At 40.2% G+C, this 25,348-nt stretch overlaps 1 protein-coding gene across 4 annotated transcripts; it reads left to right on the forward strand.

Annotated features, from left to right (window-relative positions):
• Window positions 1-4,006: 4,006 nt before the first annotated feature.
• On the forward strand, window positions 4,007-23,725 carry ANGEL2 (angel homolog 2). 4 transcript variants are annotated; one of them, XM_037070972.1, is made up of 9 exons: window positions 4,007-4,281; window positions 6,490-6,815; window positions 9,905-10,158; window positions 10,811-10,880; window positions 12,257-12,678; window positions 13,587-13,713; window positions 14,362-14,419; window positions 18,761-18,924; window positions 20,708-23,725. In XM_037070972.1, the coding sequence occupies exons 1-9, from the start codon at window positions 4,223-4,225 to the stop codon at window positions 20,857-20,859; spliced, it is 1,632 nt and encodes a 543-aa protein (XP_036926867.1). In that variant the 5' UTR covers window positions 4,007-4,222; the 3' UTR covers window positions 20,860-23,725. The 4 variants fall into 4 exon arrangements, with proteins under 4 accessions (XP_036926867.1, XP_036926868.1, XP_036926869.1 ...); XM_037070973.1 differs by lacking the exon at window positions 4,007-4,281 and adding an exon at window positions 4,355-4,450; XM_037070974.1 differs by lacking the exon at window positions 4,007-4,281 and adding an exon at window positions 4,481-4,759.
• Window positions 23,726-25,348: the final 1,623 nt, after the last annotated feature.

Genomic DNA, 25,348 nt, shown 5'->3' on the forward strand with positions numbered 1-25,348 from the left:
CTTTTTCCCCCCAGAGGATTAGATGCTCCTTCTCCACTGCTCTCACATCTCTATTCTACATCTCAATTACAGCACCCACGCCAGGGCCACGATGTTTCTGTCGGCTACTTTAGGACAAGCTTTTATCCATTACACTGTGAGCTCCCTAAAGGCAGGAGCTGTTCTTCCTCTGTGTTCCTATCCCCAGTATCTGTTGCAGCGAATGGAATATAAGAGGTATTTGCAGAAAGCATGAACTCCAATGTTCTAAAGATTTTTTTCCTTTCAATCAAATTAAATATATTGTGATAATTATTTGTTTTATCTTCTTCGCCAAAGTCATTGACATATAACCACTGATAAGAGCTCCTGACCAAAATGAAATAACAAATGCACCTATGTCAAACTCATACAGGTATTACCAGTTAAAAGGAAAGAAATGCAAGGTTTTGGGAAACCTTTGCTTCCTTGTTGCAGACTTTCCTTCAATTTCAGTTCAGTTTTTCAAAACACTAGAGTAGCTCAAAGACTTTCTTAAGTCTTTTTTGACCTCTCGGATCCCAGATTTTCCAGGTTTAAGTAACTATTTATGAACTAAAGATTCATTAAAGAGAATAAAGTGATACATAATTTACACTTTGATGTTAACCTTCATGAAGAACATATGCTGTGGCCAGCTAATGTCTACTTTTGGCATTGGGCAGAGTCAAAATACTTGGTAAAGGTACCACCAAATAACAATGTATTTATTCATTACGTAGACTGACAAAAGACATGGTTTCTCTCCCCAAGTGGGTGTTAACAACCACCAAAAAAACGTGTTGTTGTTTCTTACATGCAGCTTTCTCCTGCTTTTATGTGCTGTCCCATTTCTTAGCCTCTTTCCCTCCACATTCAAAGAGTCTTACTGAGATTTGTCCTTGCTCTCGCATACCCTCCCAGCAAGATAACTCGAAGAGCCCTAAAACAGACCAAGACAGGCAGCAAGATTATTTGTCAGAACTGAGCTCAAGTCCATCACATCCACAAGTGTCTGCACTATAGGAACTCACAAATCTGCAAAGCTCCCAGTCTGGGAATAAGAAAGAGACTAGGGGGTGGAGGGAAGAGAAGGGCTAACCCCAAGTTTGTACCCTGACTACCAGGTTCTTATTATTTCTTTTTAATCCTCACCAGAGGATATGTTTATTGATTTTAGAGAGAGAGGGAGAGAGAGAAACAGCATGTGAGAGAAAAACATCAATTGGCTGCCTATTGTACATGCCCTGACCAGGGATGGAACTTGCAACCTTTTAGTGTAGGGGATGATGCTCCAACCAGATGAGCTACCCAGCCAGGACCTATCATTATTTTTAAAGCCTGGACAACAAGATTTTTTTTATTTAATCAGCCCATGCAGGTCAAGAAATAAATGAGAAATTCTATCAAGGACTAGGTGCCATCATGTTTTCATTGAGGGCCATCCCAGGATTTATACCCGTGGAGGGTTACATCAGCTTTCCAGACTGACTTACTGACTCCTGTGACTACTAACTACTCATCAGTTTTCTCTGTTCCAAATTAAATCTCTTGTTTGCCACTATTCTAGTGGGCTCAGATGTAGTATTAGGCTGGAAAATTGAGACACAGCACGGAAAAAAAAAAAAGGATTTCACAACCATGAGGAATTAGGAAACCACTGCCCCAGACTGCAAGGCTCTGCAGGGCACAAAGTCACCATGACAACCTGGGATACTTTCGAGAGCGTTGGTAAATGATACAGAAACATTTTCCTGAGTTTGGAGGTTGAGAGTGAAGTATAACATGTGTAGGAGTTGAAAGACATTTGAATTTTAATCTTTATCTTTTTAATTTTTCCTTGCAGTCCATATGCTGTCAAATCTGTTCTTTAAGAACAAAAGGGCAAAAATAATTTTTACTGTATGTTTACATATAAATGTTGGGTATGTGTATATTTGATTATGTAACTTCATTAATTGGGAGATTTTCCTTAGCAATGGTACAGGTTTTTTAAAGAACAGAAGAAATTGGCATCAATCAATAGTTCAAAATTGGTTTTTATACATTGGCATGTTGCATTCACCAACCGCGAGAACAAATGTCGGAGACTTTCGGGGTTCCAAAGATGTTACTTTATTGGCCAAGTTTAACCTGCGCAGGGGCGAACTCTCCAAAGTGTCTGGAGACACAGTGCCCGAAAGGGCTGCAAATGAGAGTCGCGCCAAACGCGCCAAACGCTTACAGGCTTAGGGTTTTATGGAGGCTCGCAAGCAAGCTGGATACAGAAGCAGATGTGGCGGTTAGCGGTTGGCTCAGGGGCACAATAGGGTTACTGATTATTGGTGAGTTAACTCGTGCACTGGCTCGTGCTCCTTTACCTGATTGGTCAGTCGAGCATGTGCACAGGGGCAAAATTTCCCTCCCTAGTGACTGTCCAGATGGCTATCTGCCTGACTCACCTTTGCTCTTAACCCACATCCTGGAACACACCCTGCTCTTCGGGCGTGTCCCGGAGCCTCTTTGCGTTAGTTAGTAAAACACCTTTTGCTTCCTTACAGCTATGTTCTGGCTAGTTCCCCTTGCCCTCAACAGGCATACCCATTCAAGGCTAAAAAACCTGACTTTATATACTGAATCTACACTATATTACTTTTCATTTGATTTCATAACATTTTATCTTCTGTTTTTAATTTTCTCTGACAGTTTCCCAAAAGATTTGCATAAAGTCTTGTTATATGTATATTATCTAAGCATTGTATGATAGTTTATTTAACCAATTTTATGTATTTAACTTTGTTTCGCATACAAAGTTGATGTAAAGTAAAACATTTCTGCCTCTCTGTGTCTCATTACAGATTCTTCACAGCTATCATTTTATTTAATCTTCACAATATATCATAAGCATTATTATTTCCATTTATGGACAACTGTGGAATGGTGAAAAATTTAGTTGCTCAAAGTGCATGCTCCCTGCTGAGGTCTAAGGAAGCAAAGCCCTGCCTGCTTGTTTCAGCTCTCACACCACAAAAAGTATCCTCTCCACAGTCTATTTAGCGCCACGTTTTTCACACTTTTTTGTTTTGTGTCGGTGACTTTTCTGTTTAAAACTGCCCCAAGGGTAGAGCTGAAGGGCTACCTAAGTGCAAGAAATCTGTGATGTTTCCCTACAGAGAAACTGCCTTCATTCAGGCATGAGTCACAGTGCCATTCGCCATAAATTCGATGTTAATGAATAGAAAATATATATTACAGCATCTTTAAACCAAAACACATATAAAATCAGGTTATGTATTGAATAGGTAACTAAGGTGTTGTGACCAGTGGTTCACGGGTACCTAGCCCCGTTTACTCTTCTAGGGGCAATGGTTCCATATTGGCTAATTCAGCGTTGGTAGTAAAACATAACTATTACAAACTACGGGAATCGACTATATTTATAAGGAAGGAAAAGTTGTTCTTCAAATGCATCTGATTTCCGTATTAACCCAAGAGGGTAAAAAAGAAAAAAGCCTTTCTGAGAAGTTACTCCACTGCTCTCCTGAAGAACCTGTAATATAAAAGTGGTGGTCCTGCCTCCCAGCATCCTTTGCCCCTCTGCTTTCTCCACTCTAGTCTTGTGCAGTTCTCTCTCCTGGGTGAAGTCTCCACTTAAATAGTGCTTTCCAAGAATCTATAGTCATATACTAAATTTGATACAGATGTACACACACCACACATAGGTACATTTAAAAGAGAACTCTGTGATTACGTGCCCACAGAATTAATTGCAAAAATTCGTGGTATCTCAGTTCTTTGGGAACCCAGAAGAGGGTATTTCCCTACCTTGGGCATCCGCCTTCCGAATCTCCCAAGGACATTAAAAAAAATGAGAAAATAATTTTTTCCTTCTTACTCTCATACAGTAACTACCCTGTACCGTCTCCCATAGGCCTTGAAGCTCGCCAGCAGTTTATTTCTTTCTGTTTCTTTAAGACGCGGGGCGGGTGTTTTGCCCTCTTCCGATATGGCTGCCCAGGCGTCACACGCTCTGTGTATACCACTCGAACACCATTCGGGGACTTTCCCTGCGCAATATGGGGACTTGGCTACGGTCGAGACTGAACCTCCCAGCGTGCTTTGCAGCGGAGCCGTGAGATCCGACGTCTGGTGATGGGGAGGCCTTGGAGCTTTCGGCCGCCAAATCTCTCGTAGAGGTTGCTGTTGAGCTCAAGGCCTGAGAGCTGGCCGGCCACATAGGGGGAAGATGGAAGCGTGGCGCTGTGTGAGGAGGAGCTACGGCCGCTGTGTGGTGGGGAGAGGCCGGTCAGTAGGTCTGGGTGGCGGGAGGTGGGAGGGAGGGGCGGCCGGGGGCGGGGGCGGGCGGCCCGGGGTGACCCGGGGCGGGGCGGGCCGGGGAAGGAAGGAGGAGGAAGAGGGTCGGGGCTGTGGTGGTGCCCGGACCGGCCTCCGGAGACCACCCCCCAAGGGATAGGTAAACCCGCCACGCAGCCGGCGGGGCGCCGGGCGGCCGAGAACCCGCGCTCGGGCGTGGAGCCCGTCCGCCGCCGGCTGGGCTGGCGCCCTCCGGGCCAGGCTTGGCCTCGCAGCCCCGGCCCACTTCCCGCAACCCAGCGGCCAAGGCTGCCTGAGCGTCTCCATCCCCGGCCTCCTCCCCGGGCTCCGCAGCGTCTTCCGGGAGCTGACGGTCGGCCAGGAGGCCGCCTATCACAATAGGTCCCGGGGCGGCCTGACCCAGATGGAAGCGCGCGCGGCACACACGCGCGCGGGGGTTGGTTTGTTGGTGTGTTTGTGTCTCTCAAACTTGAGTCATTGGTATTCCAGCGTTTCCGAGTATTACCTAATTCCGTCCGCTCCTGTATTGTGTGCTGGATATTTTTATTGAAATTGACTCACTTTAAAAAGCACCTAAGTGCTGCCTACACTAGGTCCTAAACAGTTAGCTGCGAGATCTGGTCTTTGATGTATTGATTGTTTTTTATTCTTAATACATTTTAAAACAAATGCTTAGACGTTAAAAATCAAAAAGTTTCATTGTGTACCGTGTGAAATGGACTGGTATAACACACACGGGAAGCACAGCACTGTATTATTACATAAATCATGGGGATTGGGCTTTAACTCTAGTCCTGGGGCTTCGTGCCAGCCAGCTGAACGATGTTTTGAGTACCAGCTGTGTCCCGGGCACTGTGCTAGGCACTTGGGAAGAGACTAATTAAAATAATTAAGGAAGTTCTGGCTTTGAAGTAGCTCATCGTTTGAAGAGGAAAAGACATCTGTATATATCAGGGTGGGGCAAATGTAGGTTTACAGTTCATATAGAAAACGAATACAAGAATAAACTGTTAACATATACTCACAACTCTAACCTACTTTTGCCTCACCCTGTAACTACAAATACAGAGAATGTTTTGTAGCATTATTATACTTAAAAAGGGCAGCTCATTCGGATGGACAAATGTATTGAGCAAGTGCCCAGATTTCTATGGTTTTCAGAGTTGTCACAAAGCAACATAGTCTGCCCATGTCCTGCCTTTAGAGATTAACGATGAAGTTGAATTTAGACAACAATTTGAAAACGCAGAAACTACAAAAATTTAGAGTAAAAATTTAAATGTTAAAATGAAACTAACACGACGTACAAACGTCAAGTGACAGAAAATACACTTTAGGCAGAATTCCTTTGGTAATAGAAGTGGACAGTATTGACACTACCTTGGAAACGTACCTTTAGGGAATTCTGGAGGAAAGAAGTCCTCAATCCTAATATTTTGAGAGAATAGTATAATAAGATGGTGCCCAAGAGAGCCTGAGAGCACATATCTAGTGTTATCAACATAATGATAACACTACTTTGGAGATATTTGGAGTGATAGGTTCAATTGGTGCTGTCGGCTTTGGAGTGTTGGTGAATTCCTAATAAGCAATTTCTATCCTCTTTCGTTTCTGTCAAGGAGAAACATGCTTTCAAAAAACAAAAAAAAAGTGAAGTTGTGATGGGCTTTTGTGTTCTTAGCTATGCAAATGTTTGGAAAATATAACCTTGGTATAAACTGTTCGGAAATGTGTATTGACTCCAAACCGAGTTGGAAAAGAGATTCGCTTTAATGATATGCAGCTTACATGATCCGTATTTGATTTAAGTATGATATTTGTTGTGGATTTTACTTGTCCGTTGAGTTTTATCAGATGCTGGAAAGCTCATCTGAATACCAGTTTGATGGCTGATTTATCTCTCAGTTGGACTGTGGACTTTTTGAAGTGGACTTGGTGTTTGGGGAGCCTGGTGGATTCCACACTAAGTGTCAATCCCATTCATAGTTGTTTAGGGAGAGTATTGAGCTGCTGCTGCTCTAACAGTTAAATCAGGGCTGCTTTTCCCACATCCTACTCAGATTTAGAAATCAGAGTTTAAATACTAGACCTGTCTTCCCTTTCGGAAACAGATTTGGATTTTGTGTGCCAAAGCTGAACCTGAAGTGGTGCCTCAAGGAGTGTGTTTCTTTCTTTTAGATACCCCATGTTACCCCGTCACCAGAGGAGTCTGGGCAGAGACTGGACTGCACCGTGGGAGAATCCGCAGAGGTCGTGCTGGAGCAGACATATTTCTAGCTGCATGAGGTGGCCTGGACATTATTCTCGTGCTCCTTACCCCTACTTCAGTAGTAGGCAGTTTGCATTAAATTGGAGACCACCTTATCTGTTTGAGTCCAGAACACACTTTCAGTACTGGAATTGGAGGCCTGACAACCTGAGCCAGACGTCTTTGATTCACCTGTCTAGTTACGTCATGAACTCCGAGGGAGATGAGCCTGCATCAAAACGAAGAAAACACCAAGGTAAAGGGGACGTTTATCTTGGTGTGCGAATAAACATCAGCCATAGGCTAATTGGAACTTTCGTATCTAATCCTCAAGAAAACCTCCTGCCAGTTTTAGAGGTGGTTGGTGTTTATTTCCAGTCAGTAGTTTTCTGTTAGGAAAAGGGGAGTTATTTTTTTAATGATGTTTTTATTTTTATTTTTATTTAATTATGTATTTCTGGCACTAAAAATAGAAGTGACTCTACATGTAGAATAAGGTAGAAAAGAATAGAGGATTAGATGAAAGCATTAAGTTTAATTTAAGAATAATTTTTAAATCCAGTGTTTTTGAAGCAAAGATTCTCAAACTTCTTAAAAATTTGTGGATGTATTATTGCGGGTCCCCAGATCTCTAACACTAAATTTCACGTTTTTCACAGAAATTTAATGTTTTAAAGTGATAACTTTAAAAAATAAAACAAAGGATTTCCTTAAATAGAAACAATCATAAATAAAAGATGTTCTCTCACAGACTAGGATTTTAGCTTACAAAATCTGTGTTTCTCATACTGAGGTCTATGGATATAATCTTGAGAGTCTGGGAAATTTTATCTTTTAAAATATTTAACTTATGAAACTTTTTTTCTGAGTATGTTGATTATTTCTGTTTTTCTTGTATCTTTTTTACTCTAAACAACTGACAAGACTCCCTCTGTGTTGCCAGTCCTGCTCACTGCCCCCCAGGTATATAAGGAGAATTTGGAATTGTCTTTCTCACTGAGCTATGGTGTTCAGTGAAGATAATGCCTCTGAAGGTAATTGAAAGTAGACTGTGTAGATGTTGGTGTGCGGGGAGCAGACGTAAGTTTGTCAAAGGACGACATTCACAGCGAGTGTCACCTGGAAGCCAGAGCTAGAAGATTAGTTAAGTGCTCTTTTAGGAAGAACTTCTACTGCACATTTCAGCGGAAATTCTAAGCACTCAAAAGTGGAAAACTTTTTGTGTAGTATTTAACCACAGCTAGTGTTTATAACACGTTTGTTTGAATAAATGAAAGGTTTATTTAGGGGCATCAAAACGAGGCTTCTAAGGACACTACACATATCTGTAACTGTAAGGCTTTATGATATGAGATTGCTTTTCATCTGGGTGTTCACAGTCCATCAGGTCAGCACATTTCTCTTTTGTTTAGCCTTTTCCGGTGGGGCCGTGCCACGTGACAGAAGCATGGGCTTGGGAGCCACGCCCTGCTGTCATTCTGCTCCACCACTGACTGTGTCACCTGGGACAGGTTACTGAATCTCTCGGTTCCTCAGTTTCTTAGTGTAAAATAATGTTACTTTCAAAGTCTGTTGACGGTGAAATGAGATGTCCAGTGCCCAGCACACTGCTGGCTTCGGAGTCGGTACTCGGAAAATTGTGGTGGTGGCGTTTTCTTCTTAATGGATGGGAAATTACATTTACACACTGATAAACTTGGATTGCAACCTGACTCTCTATATGTCCATTCTTCCTAGGTATTGTGAATAAGGAAAATGCTCTTCGTTAAGCCATATTTGTGACTTCCGATATTTCACTAATACTTTTCAATCAAGAGAACAGCATTGCTAACTTGCCCATCACTTTAAAGTGGTATTTGAAGGATTTGTGTGACACAATTATGACTTTGTAATTAGGCACCCTAAACACCCAGTCAGTCCTGTTGCTTACTTTCTTTGATTCACCTGTCTTCTCTGCTGTGATCACCTTGTTCCTCCCGACATGGAAGGTATATAAGCTTTTGTAGTATGAATTTATGTTGTGAAGTATATGAAGGCCAAACATTATTTACTCCAACAGTGGTTTTCAGATGGTCTCCCATGGAACTGTAGCATTTGAACACGTTTCTGTACATTTATTCAAAGCACTTGTGGTCAGTATAGATGGATTTACCCCATCACTCCAGCTACAGTCCCAGCGTGCCAGGGACCGATAGTCATGACATGCAGAGTGATGCTGAAGGGTTGTACGCGCTCTAGAAGTTTGAAGCCACCATACTGGTGGAGTGTCAGGCATTGTAATCCAGTACAACGAAAGCCTCCATGCAGGAAAAGGGAGAGATTCTAGGGCTAAGATTTCTGTTTACATTATCTAATCATGCGTGGAAGTCCATCTCTGTCTAAGTCTGCTTCTCCAAGTTCTCCCCATTTTCCCATTTCTTGTTTCCTCCTTCATTCGAGTTCATAGATTCTCTAAAAATTCAACATTTTTCTTCATGGCTTCCATGGCAGTTGGAATGTGCCCTTTAATGGGGGGTGAGGGGGACAAGATCAGAGGAGAAAACCATACATAAGGTAGTCATTTCTAAATTGGGCTGCCCATAATTGCAAAATGTCATGCTTTCCGATTCTCATCGCTTTTTCAGGGTTCATGATGTCTTTGCAGAATAGTAACCATCACACATTCCTGGTTGCTGCATGCTAGGTTTGTCAACTAGCCATTATCATTGACCAGCATTCTGTAACTGTGTTACATTTAACTTCTGTTTTGGTATGCATTAAAAAGATTTCCTTTTGTTCATTTTCTTCACACTGTGCCATTTCAGTGTTCTAGACACTAAACATGGCTTCTGTGTATTGTCATTGCATACACCGTTCACGTGGGGGGAATTCTGAGATGAGTTGTTTAGGGGATTTAGTTAATCACTGGATGATCTTTTCTTACTAATAGGGAATAAAATATGTGAAATTATCTTATTGGAAAGCGAGCTGTGACATACAGATATATCATTATGGTTACAAAGTTGCTAAGCGTGTCTGTGCAGTGCCACTCCGACCATAAAGAAGGAAGAAACCACAACCCCTGTGTAGTCTGTTCTGTTAACGTACACTCTTAGCCTCCAGAATGACTTGCTAAATCCTTTTAAACCTGTTTGTACCTCTTAGTCAGTGTATAATTTTACAGCCTTTTAATCAGTTTGATGACAACTTCTGGTTAGTCAATGCTACATTGCCATTTCCTAGGGTGAAACACTATATTCATTGCCTATGGAAATTTTAAAATGGCAAGAGAATACTTACATACAAGAAAACATGAGATCTTTTTTTAAAATTCATTTTTATATTTTGTCCAATATGTTTTAACAGGCACCATAAAACGGCATTGGGAATACATATGTAACCACAATAAAGAAAAGACGAAGATCCTGGAAGACAGTATTGACCCCACATGTGAAGACAGTGAGAACAAGTTTGACTTCTCAGTGATGTCCTATAATATCCTTTCGCAGAATCTGTTGGAAGATAACTCCCACCTCTACAGACACTGCCGGCGGCCCGTGTTACACTGGAGTTTCAGGTTTCCCAATATTTTGAAAGAAATCAAACACTTTGATGCAGATGTAAGTGCAAAATACCAAAATCCTTCACACGAGAGTGTTGGGTTAAATGGTTCACTTGTGAGCTAAATTATTTCCTCGCTTTTGTTTGTTTGGTTAAAAGGAAAGATGTTTAAATGCAGTGATGGAATAGTTTTTAACAAGGTATCACAACTTCCAAAGAGTCATTTGCTAATGGTTGTTGCTTTAAATAATCATCCAATGTTTCAAAAAAGATCTAAAAGGTTAAGTATTGGTTACTTCTGAGATAGGGACTGGCAACATGAAGCATTCAGTACATATTTCCTTGGATTTTATTTTATATTTTTACAGATGCCCTTTGATTTTAAATTTAAATAATTCATACAAGATTAATCTAGATAATGACATTCAAAGAAATCACCTCTTTAGAAAGGACAAGGGGGGGTTATATTAATAAATGTAAATTCAGGGAAAATATTCTGACATGTGAATTAAAAATATTTCTTTTGAAGAAAGCTTCATGTGATTAAAGGCCAGGGTTTGGGGGACTGATCATATTTAGAAACATTAATTTGATGGATGTGTAAATTACAAGAGAAAAGCGTTTTTATTTCAACTTTCATTGGGCTTTTATGGAAGCACCAGAAATCATATTTTCATTTTGTTTTAATTCAGGCCTTTTTTTCCTTCCAAGGTACTTTGTTTGCAAGAAGTTCAAGAAGATCATTATGGAACAGAAATCAGGCCAAGTTTGGAATCGTTGGGTACAATGTAACTTTTATTTTAGCCATATTTACTTTGGAAGATTGGTATGTTGTTAAAACATAACTTGCTAACAAAGAAGTGTGATGTATTTGGGCCAAAAATCCTAATTTTGAAAAACTTAATACTTATTTCAAAAGGTCAGGGAAAGATTGAAATATTTCAAGTGGAAACTTTTGTGTTGATACAGAATTTTAATTTAAAGGGAAAGGTACGTAAGAATCTCTTAGTAGCTTCTTTCCAGGAGTTTCTTTGTCCATTGTTTCTTGTTTCTTTGTCCAAAAAACCCAATCCTAGATCCCTAAGACTCTGAGATCCATAAGATCAGGTACCATTCTTTCTATTAGGGGTGTCCAACCTGCGACCCGCAGGCAGCATACAGCCCAGGATGGCCATGAATGCAGCCCAACACAAAATTGTGGATTTACTTAAAGCATCCTTAGATTTGCATGCATGTGTGTGTGTGTGTGTAGTTACGTGTCACGATGTATTCAATGTTGGCCCAAGACAACTTTTCTTCCTGTGTGGTGAGAGATGCCAAAAGGTTGGATACCTCAGAGACTCGGGGTCATCCTTATACCACAAGTGATCATCCCTACCTAATGGATCAAAACCGAAAAACCCTTCGATGAGGGAACACTTCTAAAAATAGGTTATCTGTTTGAGAAATGCTCCCCACTTTGCATTCATTCATTTGAGAAATATTTTTTGAGTGCCTACTATATATACTGTGCAGTGTTCTTGGTAGTGGGGATTTAGCAGTGAGCAACACAGATAAGTCTCCACCCTTGAGGAGGGTACAGTTGACAACAAACCAAGTAAACATGTGAATAGTTCATTAAGTAATGATAGTTTTCTGGAGAAAGGCAGGAGAGAGGGATAAGTCAGCCCTCCGTTGTAAACAGATGACCAGAGAAGGTGACATTTGAGCAAAGGCTTAAAAGGGGTGAATGAACAAGCCATGCCTAGAACATTCCAGACTGTGGAAACAGCAAAGGCAGGTCCTCAAGTGTGGAGTGCTGTAAGGCAGGTGGGAGGCCAGCGTGTGTGGAGTGGAGCAAGGGGGAAGTTAGAGGTGAAAGGTCAGAGGTGCGTGGTGGGTAGATTGTTATAAGGCCCTACTGTCTTTGCCATGACTCTGATTGACTAGGATGGAAATGAGAACATAGTAGTGCATATTAGCATATTTAGGACTGAAGTCTGCCAGTAAAGAGACCTATTAGACCCAGTCCCAAACTTTTCTGATTCCAACACTTATTGACGTTCTGCTAATGTTTTGCAAAATACACTTTGGTAAACATTGTTCACAAATATTAGCTGTATTTTGCTGTGTGTGTGTTTGTGTAAAACAGTCTCTTATTTTAAACCTCTCTTACAGGTTATCACTGTGAATACAAGATTCGGACAGGAAAGAAACCAGATGGCTGTGCCATTTGCTTCAAACATTCCAAGTTTTCACTCTTATCAGTGAACCCAGTGGAATTCTACCGTCCTGATGTCCCTCTGCTGGACAGAGACAATGTGGGCCTGGTGTTACTCCTGCAGCCCAAAATTCCAAGTGGCACCTGTCCTGCAATCTGTGTGGCTAACACACACCTGCTCTATAATCCGAGGCGAGGTGACATAAAGCTGACCCAGCTGGCAATGCTTCTGGCAGAGATCTCCAGTGTTGCCCACCAGAAAGATGGCGGCTTCTGCCCTGTTGTCATGTGTGGGGACTTTAACTCTGTTCCTGGTTCTCCGCTCTATAGTTTCATAAAGGAAGGGAAGCTGAATTATGCGGGCCTCGCCATAGGGAAGGTAAGTGCTCGCTGCCCCGTCGCCGGGAGGCGGACTCAGGCCTGTGTCCACCGCAGCGTGAGGAGGCCTCACCGCAGGGCTCTCGGACAGCCCTGGACGGCACAGGCCCTCCCTTTACCAAGCTGTGGTCGTTTTCCACAACTGCTAACACGTTGTTATGTCTCCTTGGTTGGGCTGCGACTTTTCCATCCAGTTGCGGCAGCATTCCACTCGGAGCAATTGGCAAACAGCAAAAACTCCAAAATGGAAGAGGAAGGAAAAAGGAAAACGTTGACAGACATAAACACTTCATAAGGAACTACTCACAAGGCGGCAGAATAGAACTCTGAATGCCAGATGTGAGCAATGCAGTTAGCAAACAGCAAAGTTTAATACTTCTTTGTAATTTTTATTTACATAATGTTTTAATTCCTTAGCTGAGTATAATTTATGCCATTTTTAATTTCATTGTGTTCGCTTCTGCTTCCTTTTGATCATTTGTGCTTCATTATATTTAACCAAAATAAGTTTTTCGCCACTGACTTTTGAGTGATAGTTTAAAATTTTGAGTTCATCTCTTATTATTTTAGACGATAGGAACTTAGTACTTTATATAATATATATAATTATATATTACATCATTTTTGCTCTATTGCAGATAGCAAAATAGAGGGGCAGTATTAGTCCACAGCCATCACTCAGACATCCAAATTAGAGAAACACACATACAGGAAAAGATGGCCGTGTTCATGTAAATAATAAGTGCTTTCTGAGCTGTGTTTGAGATTTTATAAGCACAAATAATCACTTAACATGAATACAAAGTAGTATTTACTATTCTTGGATTCCCTTGCATTTAACACAGACTTTTCAATACATAAACTATTTAAAATCTACTCACTTAAGATACCTGTTGAAATTTTGTTTAGGTATCTGGCCAGGAACAGTCTTCACGGGGACAAAGAATTTTATCTATTCCAATTTGGCCCCCAAACCTAGGTATCTCACAGAACTGTGTGTATGAGGTACAGCAGGTACCAAAAGTAGAAAAGACAGGTAAGTGTTTGCAACACATTTTGGCAGTCTTCTTCATAATACTTTCCCTTTGAATGTAAAACTAAATTTTTAAAGGGGTAACATTTCAGAAATAAGTATATATATTAAAACAGTTGTTTGCTTATTCCTTTTTTATTTATTTTTAAAGATTTTATTTATTTGCTTCTAGAGAGAGGGGAAGGGAGGGAGAAAGAGGGGGAGAGAAACATCAGTGTGAGAGAGAAACATCAGTCAGTTGCCTCTCATAGGTGTCATGACCCAGGACCAAACCTGCAACCCAGGCATGTGCCCTGACTGGGAAATGAACCGGTGACCTTTTGCTTGGCGGGACAATGCCCAACCAACTGAGCCACACCAGTCAGAGCTGCTTATTCCTTTTTCTAAAGAGCACTAAATTTACCTTTTAAAAGTAGAACTTTCAGAATTATCTTTGCATGAATTATTTGCATGTTGCTTTGGAAATGTTTGCCTGTTATGTTTGCTAATTCTGGAGATCATCAAAACATTGCCTCTAGGATGAAACCTTTAACTAGGCTTTTGTAAAGTAGGTATATCCTAGATATTGTTTCTAGAGTAAAAGGACTGTACTGGGGCAAACTGGAACTGTACTGGTAGTATTAAAATCCATATTTTTCTTGGTTCTTACAGACAGTGATCTGATGCAGACACAGCTGGATGAAACAGAAGTCCTTGTGACAGCTGAAAAGTGAGTTCTGGAAAGCCACAGTCAACATTAGCTGACTATAGTCGAGTAAAAAATATCGTTTCTCAAAACTGTTTTCTTTAAAAAGTGATCACCGGGGCAAGGGGGTGGGGAGCGGTGAAGGAGGGCATGGGTTGGTGGGGTAAATGGTGATGGGTGGAGACTTGACGTAGGGTAGTGAACACACCAGTGACCAGGGGATGTGTTGTGGAACTGTGTACCTGAAACCTATTTAATGTTGTTAACCAGTGTCACCCCAATAAATTCAATAAAATGGGGGTGGAGAAATTTATTCTGTGCTGGTGAAGAATGTGAGTTCTTATGTCAAATAGACCCAAGTAGCAGCTCTGACTTTGTTCTTTTTAGCTGTTTGACTTGGAGCAAGAATCTTAACATTTCCGAGGTTTAGGGTCCTTGTGTGTGACATGGGTTGATGTGGGCTACATGGGACAAAGCGTGGAAAGCTCCGTGGCTGGCATGCAGTGGGCGCCTCAGCAGTGTTACTGAAAGGAAGCAGCTTGTCCGTGGACCTGGGACAACCAGTGCTCTTGAAAATTTGTTGCTATTACAAAGGTCAAGACTGCAGAAAAATATCTTTGAAATGTCAAGAAGATCCTTAGCCTCCTTCGACTTACCAGATCTCAGAACCATCTATAGGAAAACTGATCCAAAGAGGAGTATGTCAGTAGGAAGGATAACTGTTTATACTTAACCTCTTAAACTATGGGAAAAGGTCGTCCAAGGTAGAAGGGCGAAGATGCCTGGATCCCTAATTATTAAAGAAGTATGGATGTTTGGGGCTGTGGTTACAAAACGTGTATTTTAATATAACAGATGGAGATTTAAATCTTTCCGGGAGTTTCTTAATGTCTTCATTGTTTTATATTGTGGCTCTTTTATAGTGCAGATTTTGTTTTAACATTTAAGTTTAGGGACCAAATTATAATCACCTCTCATTTTTTCCTCTCAGTCTTATTTTGTACACCTTGTTTTTTAAAAAAAATTTCTTGTATGAAAATCTAATAAAAAAATTAAATATTTTATTTATTTATTTTTTGAGAGAAGGGACAAGAGGGAAAAAGAAAGGAAGGAAAATATCGATCTAGTGCTTCTTGCACACACCCCAACCAGTGGCAGGTCTCACAACCCAGGCACGTGCCCTAACTGAGAATCAAATTGGTGACCTTGTGCTTTGGGGGACAGTGCTCAACCAACATAGCCACTCAGCTCCGGGCAGGAAATTTTTTTAATAAAAAAAAGAGTACTTAAAAATTTATGATTGAGCTATTTAAATATAGTCAAAACTTTCCTGGGTAAAGTTAATAAAAGGCTACTTTTACTAATAAATACTTAGTTTTGAATAATTCTAAATCTTTTTATACAAAGTAGGATATAAGAAAAGATACTTTTAAGTATTTTTATTTAAATACTGTGTTTTATACAGCTTACATGAGTAAACTCAAAAGTTGATAATAAGATAATGGTTTGCAGAAAAATGCAATGCCTCTGACATCAAGTCTGGTAGGATCTAAATGCATTCCTAACAGCATTTTGATTTCTTTCTTAAAAACCGCATACACACACACACACACACACACGTAGGCATACCCTCAGAGATACTGCAGTTTCCATTCCAGACAAACAAATACGGTCAGTATCTTAATAAAGCAAGTACGTGATTTTTCTTTGTTTTTCCAGTGCATATAAAAATTATGTTTACAATATACTGTAGTCTGTTAAGTCTCCAATAGCATTCTATCTAAAAAATACATACCTTATTTTAAAAATACTTTATTGTTAAAAAATGCTCACCATCATCTGAGCCTTCAGTGAGTCAAAGTCTTTTCACCGATGGAAGGCCTTGCCTTGACATTGATGGCCGCTCACTCACCGGGTTGGCGGTTGCTCTGGCAGTGTTTTTAAATAAGACAGTGATGAAGTTTGCCACGTCAGTTGGCTCTTCCTTTCACTAATGCTGTCTCTGTAGCATGTGATGCCGTTCGATGGCATCTTACCCGCAGTGGCACTTCTTTCAGTACTGGACTCAGTCCACTCAGACCCCGCCACTGCTCTGTCAACTCCGTGTAGGTGATACTCTGAAGTGCTGTTGTCATTTTGACAGTCCTCACAGCGTCTTCACCGGGGGTAGGTTCCATCTCAAGGAACCACTTTCTTTGCTCATCCAGCGGAAGCAACTCCTCTGTTTCAGAGGGTTTTTTTAAATTGTACATATTAATTTTAGAGAGAGCAGAAGGGAATACTGAGAGAGAAACAGCAATTATTGTTCCACTTATTTATGCATTCATTGGTTGATTCTTGTGTGTGCCCTGACTGGAGGTCAAACCCACAACCCTGGCCTGTTCTAGGCCAGGAACGACGCTCTAACAGACTGAGCTACCTGGCCAGGGCTGTTGAGGTTTTATCATGAAACTGCAGCAACTCAGTCGTATCTTTAGGCTCCACTTCTAATTCTGGTTCTCTTTATATTTCCACCATGCCCGCAGTTACTTCCTCCACAGAGCCTTGTACAACTCAGGCATCCATGAGGGTTAAAATCAACTTCTTCCAGATTCCTGTTAATGCTGATATTTGACCTCTTCCCATGAATCACGAATGTTCTTAATGGCATGTAGAACGGTGAACCCTTTCCAGAGGTTTTCCATTTACTTTGCCCGGAAACATCAGAGGAATGAATCACTGTGAAGCGATAGCCTTCTGAAATACGTATTTTACTCATACTTGAAATTCGAGATCACTCCTTGATCCACGGGCTGCAGACAGGATACTGAGTCAGCAGGCACAAGGACAGCGTTCCTCTCCCTGTGAACCTGCATCAGAGCTCCTGGGTGACCAGGTGCATTGTCAGCGGTCAGTGAGCAGTAATATTGTAAAAGGAATCTTTTTTTGCTGAGCAGTAGGTCTCAACAGTGGACTTAAAATATTCGGTAAATCATGGTATACAAATATGTGCTATCATCCAGGCTTTGATATCTCATTTACAGAGCACAGTTATAGAGATAGCATAATTCTAGGGCCCTAGGAATTCCAAAATGGTAAATGAGCACTGGCTTCAACTTAAAGTCACCGGCTACGTTAGCCCCTAGCAAGAGAGTCAGCCTGTCCTTTGAAGCTTGAAGCCAGGCATTGACATCTCTCTAGCTATGCAGTTCCTAGATGGCCTCTTCTTCCAGTAGACAGCTCTTTTGTCTACATGGGAAATCTGTTGTTTGGTGTAACTGTCTTCATTAAGTGCCTTAGCTAGGTCTTTGCAGTAACTTGCTGAGGCTTCTCCATCAACTCTTGTGGCTTCACTACGCTATGAAGACAGCATCTTTCCTTAAACCTATGAACCTGTCTCTGTTAGCTTCACACTTCTCTTCTGCAGCTCACTTACCTCCCAGTCTTCATAGAACTGTAGAGAATTAGGGCCTTGCTCTGGATTAGGTTTGGGCTGAAGGGAATGTTGTGGCTGGAATGTACTTCTATTAAAACTTTCTCCATGTCAGCAGTAAGGCGGTTATTTTCTTACCATTTGTGGGTTCGCTGGACTAACACTTTTAGTTTCCTTTGAGAACTTTTCTTCTGCATTCACAACTTGGCTGTTTGGCGCAAGAGGCCTAGCTCTCGGTCTGTCTCGGCTTTGAACATGCCTTCCTCTGAGAGACATGTCACTCTTCCTTTCACTTGAACACTTAGTGGCCATTGTGGGGTTATTAATTGGCCCAGTTTCAGTGTTGTGGTGTCTCAGGGAACAGGGAGGCCAAGGAGAGGGGGAGAGGTGAGTTCGTTGAGTTCAGTTGAGTTCAGTTGAGTTCGTTGTTTGTGTGGGTGTGGTTGGCGGCCCTGCAGATCACCATAACAAACACAGCAGTAATGGAAAGGTTTGAAATTTAGGAGAATTACCAAAATGTGACAGACACAAAGTGAGCAAATGCTGTTGGAAAACAGCACAGAAAGACTTGCAGTGTGGCCACAAACCTTTAATTTGTAAAAATGCCACGTCAGTGAAGCGTAATAGTGAGGCCCAGCAAAATAAGGCGTGCCTGTGAACTGTTGTAGGATATGTGTTCAGTAGTAAGTGGGAGCTCTCGAGTTGAGTTAATAACAAATCACACGAGTATTTTAATTACTGAGCCCCCCACGCCTGTGTTTCACAGCCTGGTCATGGGTTTTGGTGACCACTGCGTGCACACACACCAAGCTCCCGTGTTGTCTGTGTACCTAAAGCTCGTCCTGATAACGTCTGGCTTTGTCTTGAAACACAATGAAAAAGTGCTGTCACAGGAGGAATTGTAAAATCACAGAAACCTTGAGGGGCGCTAAACACTTTTCTCTTGAATTTAGGTTGTCTTCGTACTTACAGCACCACTTCAGTTTGTCGTCCGTTTACTCACATTATTTCCCCGACACGGGGATTCCAGAAGTGACCACCTGTCACTCCCGAAGCGCCATAACTGTGGACTATATATTCTATTCTGTGGGAAAGGAAGATGCTGCTGGGCCGCCAGGTAAAGGAAGCATGTCATCCGAAATGCTGCTTGAGGACACTGGCTAAAACCTCGAGGCTGAGGCTGACCAAGTTAGCTCAACATCTAGATGAAGTTCTAGATTGAGAAGTTACGAACATATATATGTTTATATGTATAAATATGTGTATTTATCCTCACCCAAGGACATGCTCACTGATTTGAGAAAGGGAGAAAGAAACATTGACACAAGAAACACTGATCCATTGCCTTTCATATGCGCCCCGAGCAGGGACGGAACCTGCAACCCAGGCATGTGCCTTGACCAGGAAACGAACCCACGACCCCTTAGTCTGCTGCCCCACCAGCCAGGGCTGGAAGTTAAAAATATTTTTAAATTGGTAATATAGTTGACAAATCGGTGATGTATTTGAATCAATCAGTTAATCACCTGCAGAAGGTGGAGGCAGTGAAAGACCGCAAAGCAAATGATTACCTGAGAGTTAAATCTTCGTCTCTACCCTGCAGTCCAGTCACCTTCTGAGTTCTAGGTCCTTCACGTTACCCTTTGGGTTTACTCGTCGTACCTCTACTGTTTTCTTGTGCCAACAACGTTATTGTAGTACCTTTTTTCTATTTCAAGTGCTAAAAATAATCCGGAAGAAAACATCAATGTAATAATGCTCAGTAATTCTCATAATGTTAAGTTATTTGAGATTGACAGCTTCACAAGAAATTCACCCATCAGCCACTCCACAGCTGTATGAAACCGGGTACACTCAGCCATGGCTATATGCTTGTTTATACTCCCAGCAGCAGACAATTTGGTCATGTTGACCTTGGAGGGTTGGATTTTTTCTGGAAAGAGAAGGCAGTGACTGTGTTTTCAAAAAGCAAAGGCGCTACAACACTTTTTCTTGTATGATTCAATGAAAATAAGGCTCTATGAATCAAAGGGTTTAATGTGGAGAAGAAATGCTGTTTTATATAAGTGACAGTCAAAAAGTACCATTCAGAAAACTTTGACAGTCCAAAATACAGCTGTTGTCTTTTCCGATTTTCCCTTTTTTCTCTTCCATTTTTTGGTGCTATTTTATTTTCTCCTTTTCCTTTTCATTTGTTTTTTCTTCCTACGGAGGATCACCGTATTAGTAATACTCAGCGGGTGACTTGACTCCTCCCCAGCAGATCAACTCTGCAAAATAGGCCCTCTGCTTTGAATGTAAGAGGTTCTGCTAGTTGTCATGCCTTAACTCTTCACTAGGTGGCAGAAGTATGCCTTGGACCAGCATCTCAAATTTTAAGAGCATGTCCTCTTTTGCTTCTTCTAAAGTGACTCCCCAAATTATAAATTTATTTCCCAGTCACCTTATAAACTCCCTCCTTAGCTGTAGCAGTGTCTGTCTGGATTTATACAACTATAGAGTGGTTGATGGATGAATTTCTTACGAAGTTGTCAATCTGAAATTACTCATAACATTACAAGAATTACCAAACATTATTACCTTGATTTCTTCTGGATTATTCTCAGAACTTGAAATAGAAAAAATATATGAAATAGAAAAAAAACTAAACATCTGAAACTGCTGTGTATTTGAGCATTATAATTGGGTTATACTCAAAAAATATTTAAGCATATTTTGAAAGCCTTTAAACAACTTATATTAGTAAAAATTTAATCATTCAGAAAACTGTTTTATTTTTATACTTCCAGAGGGGTCTCAAGTTCTGTATCATCGTTGTTTGGTGGGGGGAGACTTGTGTAATTAATTTACAATAACCTATTGATACAGTTCCACTAAATATGTATGTTTCTTCACCACAGGAACCGAAGTTGCTTTGGTAGGCGGCTTGAAACTTCTGGCTAGACTGTCGCTTCTTACAGAACAAGACTTGTGGACAGTTAATGGACTCCCGAATGAAAACAACCCTTCAGATCACCTGCCTTTACTGGCTAAGTTCAGACTTGAGCTCTGACTCTTCTCTGAGGACACACTTTCCTTCCCAGGGCGTTTTCTTCTTCGGAGACTGGAAAGTGTTAAGAGTTTGCGTGTTGATCTTTGCGCTGTGGAGTTTCTGAAGAGGCTGTGCTTAGAACAGATATCAGAAGAAACAACTTTACAGCGGTTCTTTTTTTTTAATAACGAAAGAATATTTTCCTGACAAATGAAATCTAAATGCTCTTTATTGTAAAAAAAATAATTGTACATATTTTTTATTCTAAATTCCAGTAAAATAGACAGTGATTTTAAAACACAGTGCATCTTCTTTAGTCCTTAGTAAAAATTCCATTTCGTGCTTGTTTCACAGGAGATCCCAAGTGTCTCTGAGTCTGAAACCACAGTCCGTTCCCTTCCAGAGGCCTAGCCACATGTTTGTTGAGCGAGTCCCAGCTAGTTCGTCTTAGAAATCACTGGGCCATTCACAAGTATCCAGCGACTTTAGTGTTTTTGAGGGGTCTTGGCATGCTTTCAAGAAATTGTGCAGGTTGTTTGATCACCTTGTTGCCATCCTGAGACATGTAATATATGTGCCTTTTGTTGGGGACATGAAGGTCCCATAACCAGTGGGACAAGGTACCTACACAGGCCCATTCTTCTACCCTTTTAACAGACAAGCCATTACAGGAGACAGAAACTGGGGCTATGCCTTCATTTTCCCAGCAGTTTTTTTTCTTTTTCCTCTTCAGTTTCAAGAAAAGATCCCTGGGTTGGGAAGAGCTTTTGTACTAGTGAACCAGCTGCAGAAATTCGTTGTTAGGAAGCATGTCTTTGGAACACAGTGGCAGCTTGAGTTTATTTTTGTTTTGCCTCAGAAATTTGAGCAAGCCAGCAAACGTCTAGTGGAACGATACCAACAAGGAGACTTAATATTCTTTAGTAATTTTAATGGTTTTAGTAGTTTTATTTCTAAAATGTGTTTCTCTTACCATGATGCTGCAGTGTGAGATCGTGCAGACATTTTTTTTATAAAGGGGTTAAGAGTAGGTCTAATTCTGCAGTTGGCTTTGTGTGAGTGTTGGAACCAAAATTTTTAAAACATAGAAAGTGAAAATTTTCTCTTTTTTAGACATGGGGGATCAAAGAATTATATGCGTTTTTACTAAATAATTTTATATTGAACTTACCGAATTACGAAAGTTTTTACAGTGGGTTTTCTTAATAGAATGCTTCACTTTAAATTAGAAAGCAGTGGTTGCTTTATAGTCTTGGACATTAAAGGCTTTAGTATTAAAGTACTTACTACCATTATTTAAAAAAGAAATGGATACACTTCCCAAAAGGCGTGTGGGTAATAAAGAATAGCTTAGTAAAACTTGTGGTAAGTAAATACAGGGTCCGGCAACGGTAAGGCTCGCCCGGGTGTGGCTGGTAGGTACGTGGGTGCCTCACACGAGGGACAGCAATTCGAACAAGTTCACCTAAACCGTCACGTGGTGTGCTTGAGTGCGACATTGCTGTTACCCAATCATGGGCTTATGGTTTTGTGATCAAAAGGGGGGCGTTATTTGTACCAGACCCTGTGCTTTTAAATGCTTAATTTCTCACTTTGGAGATTTTTTTTTTACTTGTGGTATTAACTGTAGTTCTAGGATTTTTCACATTTTCTAGTTGTTTTCAGAATATTTATAATCTGTCCTGCTAGCAGATACTGTCATCATCAAATAACAATAATAGGTGTAATCATCCCCTTTTAGTATTGGGAAAAGAAAAATGAAAATTCATTGATTATTGCATTGTGTTGTATGAATTTATTAACAAATTAACTTTTAAAAAGGCCATTATTGACAAACTGACATCCCTGAACATCTCTGGAAATTTAATTTTTTATATCCTGATTAATATATTATGTTTTAGGCCCTTTTCGTGTGTTTCATTTTGATAGAGTTAATCCATCAAATTGCTTTCTTCTTTAGTTTATAGAGGGAAGGATTAGTTTTTGGACTAGAACCCAAAGGGTCAGTATAGCTTTTTCACAAGGTTCTAAATCTGCACTAAAATTAAGGGTCCACTTGTCTTCCCTTCTTTTGGTCGGAAGAGTCGGTGACTGTTGGAGCCTGGCACTCAGCTGCCCAGAGCCCCCAACCTGGCCAGTTGCCGACACCACGTCCCCCACCACCTGCCCAAGTTTTAAATGGGAAGGGGCGTTGTGGGGCAATGAAATCCTGGTGTGGCCACTCCTTTTGACAGCAAGATAATATGTATGTTCACAGTCTTTGTCCTCATTTGTTTTTGTTTTTTAGTTTAGCGACTTTTGCTTTCAACCCTTTGCTTTCCTAAGAAAGCAAACTAAGAATCTAGAGAATTTAAGGGGGTGGGGAAACAGATGTCAAGTCATTTGTACTTTGAACCTATAAATTACCTATTAAATTATTAGAATAAATTAGTATACTAGTACATCTGTGCCTGAAGTATTTTTGGTGGATGTACTAATCTGTGGAAGCTGGCTTGTTGCCGCTTCTAAATTATTCTGTTACCCTTTTCAGCCTTTATGACTTAGGTCGATGGTAAATACAAATGAATGAAGATGTGCCAGAATAGAGCGATGTTGAATGTGGAGTCTGGAAATTGTGGAAGGCTGAGAGAATGATAAATTAAGTTTACTAGGGCAAGTATATAGTAAGTGGACAAGAAACAAAAATCACACCATCTTACATTTTTAGAACAAAAACAATCCCTTAAGTTTCCAGGATGGTTTTATTAAAGTCCCATGCTGTACAAACATACAAGTGATGAGAAAAACATTAACTTTAAACATGCACTATCTGGCATTCTCTAAAATACCATTATACAAGTTTTCATTTACTTAGAAAAATACCCACTAAAACAATCACAGTTTTTTTTTAAGATTTAAAAAAAATGTATTGGCCAGAACAAAGTCCAAGAGAATAAACAAGATTCTGAATTGTATGTCAAAAAAACTGTACAAGGTTGTACATAAAACTAGCTTACAAAAGCCTTGAGTATAGTAAGAATACTGAATTAAGATTTCCAAAGTTCTATTTACCAGTATCTATTAATAAAATCCTTATGAAATAATCGACTTAGAAAAAGGGAAATGTTCATGATTTCAGAGTGTATAGAAAATAGCAAATATCACTTTCTGAAATAAAGTGTATTCACATGTAGTCTAAAATCAAGATTTCTGTCATTCATTTAAACTTTGCATATATTGCCAGAATGGCTTGAGCATAAAATTTCTCTTGCATTATAACATTTTCAAAACTACATTTCAAACCATTTCAGTTTCATTTTTGATCTTTTGAATTGTAGCCAGTTTCAAAATCAATGTTGGGGGGCAAATCATATCATTTTTTTTGTTTTGCCTTAATATTTAAATTACTACACTAGAATTGAGGAGTTTGGTTCCTTTCTCACATCTTTTAGAAATTAACATTCCAGAAGCATTAACAATAGAATGACAACTAAGAACATTTTCAATGAATTTGCATGGTTCTATAACTAACTCTTGCTTTGGAGAAATGACTTAAAATCAAGAAGTTAGTGTGGAAGAAATTAACTTACTTAATTGAATCACCAAGCCAGTTGGCAGCTTTAAGATTTATACATCAGCATATTAGAAACACTTCGTATTCCTATTCTTTTCCCCGCTTTTCTGTGAGAAACAAGAAGGTGTACAACTATAGACTTTCTGTACTTTAGTCGGGACAGTACATAAGTAATGCTTGGAAAACCCTATTCCAAGCTCTTGGGGGATTGCAATGTTACAGGTAGTCTTCATATTGGGTATAATAAAGCTTCGGATTGATAAACAGAAGGTACAGATCTGTTTTCAGAATGAGAAGGAAACAATTCACCACCGTACGGGCTGCAGATGGGTTTGCCTTGTGAAGATACACAGAGATAACTCATTGTAAACACTGCTGACTGATAATACTATTCTTGAAGTGATTAACTTCAGAATCTTTAACTTATGCTATATTCTAATTTAGATGTGTATTTCCTTGTTCCTATCTATGTAAAAGACATTAGACTTCCTTTTTCCCCNCAAGCTCTTGGGGGATTGCAATGTTACAGGTAGTCTTCATATTGGGTATAATAAAGCTTCGGATTGATAAACAGAAGGTACAGATCTGTTTTCAGAATGAGAAGGAAACAATTCACCACCGTACAGGCTGCAGATGGGTTTGCCTTGTGAAGATACACAGAGATAACTCATTGTAAACACTGCTGACTGATAATACGATTCTTGAAGTGATTAACTTCAGAATCTTTAACTTATGCTATATTCTAATTTAGATGTGTATTTCCTTGTTCCTGTCTATGTAAAAGACATTAGACTTCCTTTTTCCCCCCAAGAAACCAACACTGTCCAGTAATGACATCGATTTTTAGGGTAAAGTGAGTTCATGTCACACCGCTAAAGGAGGGATGCAGTCCTTTCTCTCTCCGTCACTCACCCTCAGAGGTGCAGAATCGGAATGAGCAGATTCCCACTTTTTTTT

The sequence above is a fragment of the Sturnira hondurensis genome, unplaced genomic scaffold (assembly GCF_014824575.4).
Source record: "Sturnira hondurensis isolate 20B ecotype Veracruz unplaced genomic scaffold, ASM1482457v3 Scaffold0019216, whole genome shotgun sequence".
Classification (NCBI taxonomy): domain Eukaryota; kingdom Metazoa; phylum Chordata; class Mammalia; order Chiroptera; family Phyllostomidae; genus Sturnira; species Sturnira hondurensis.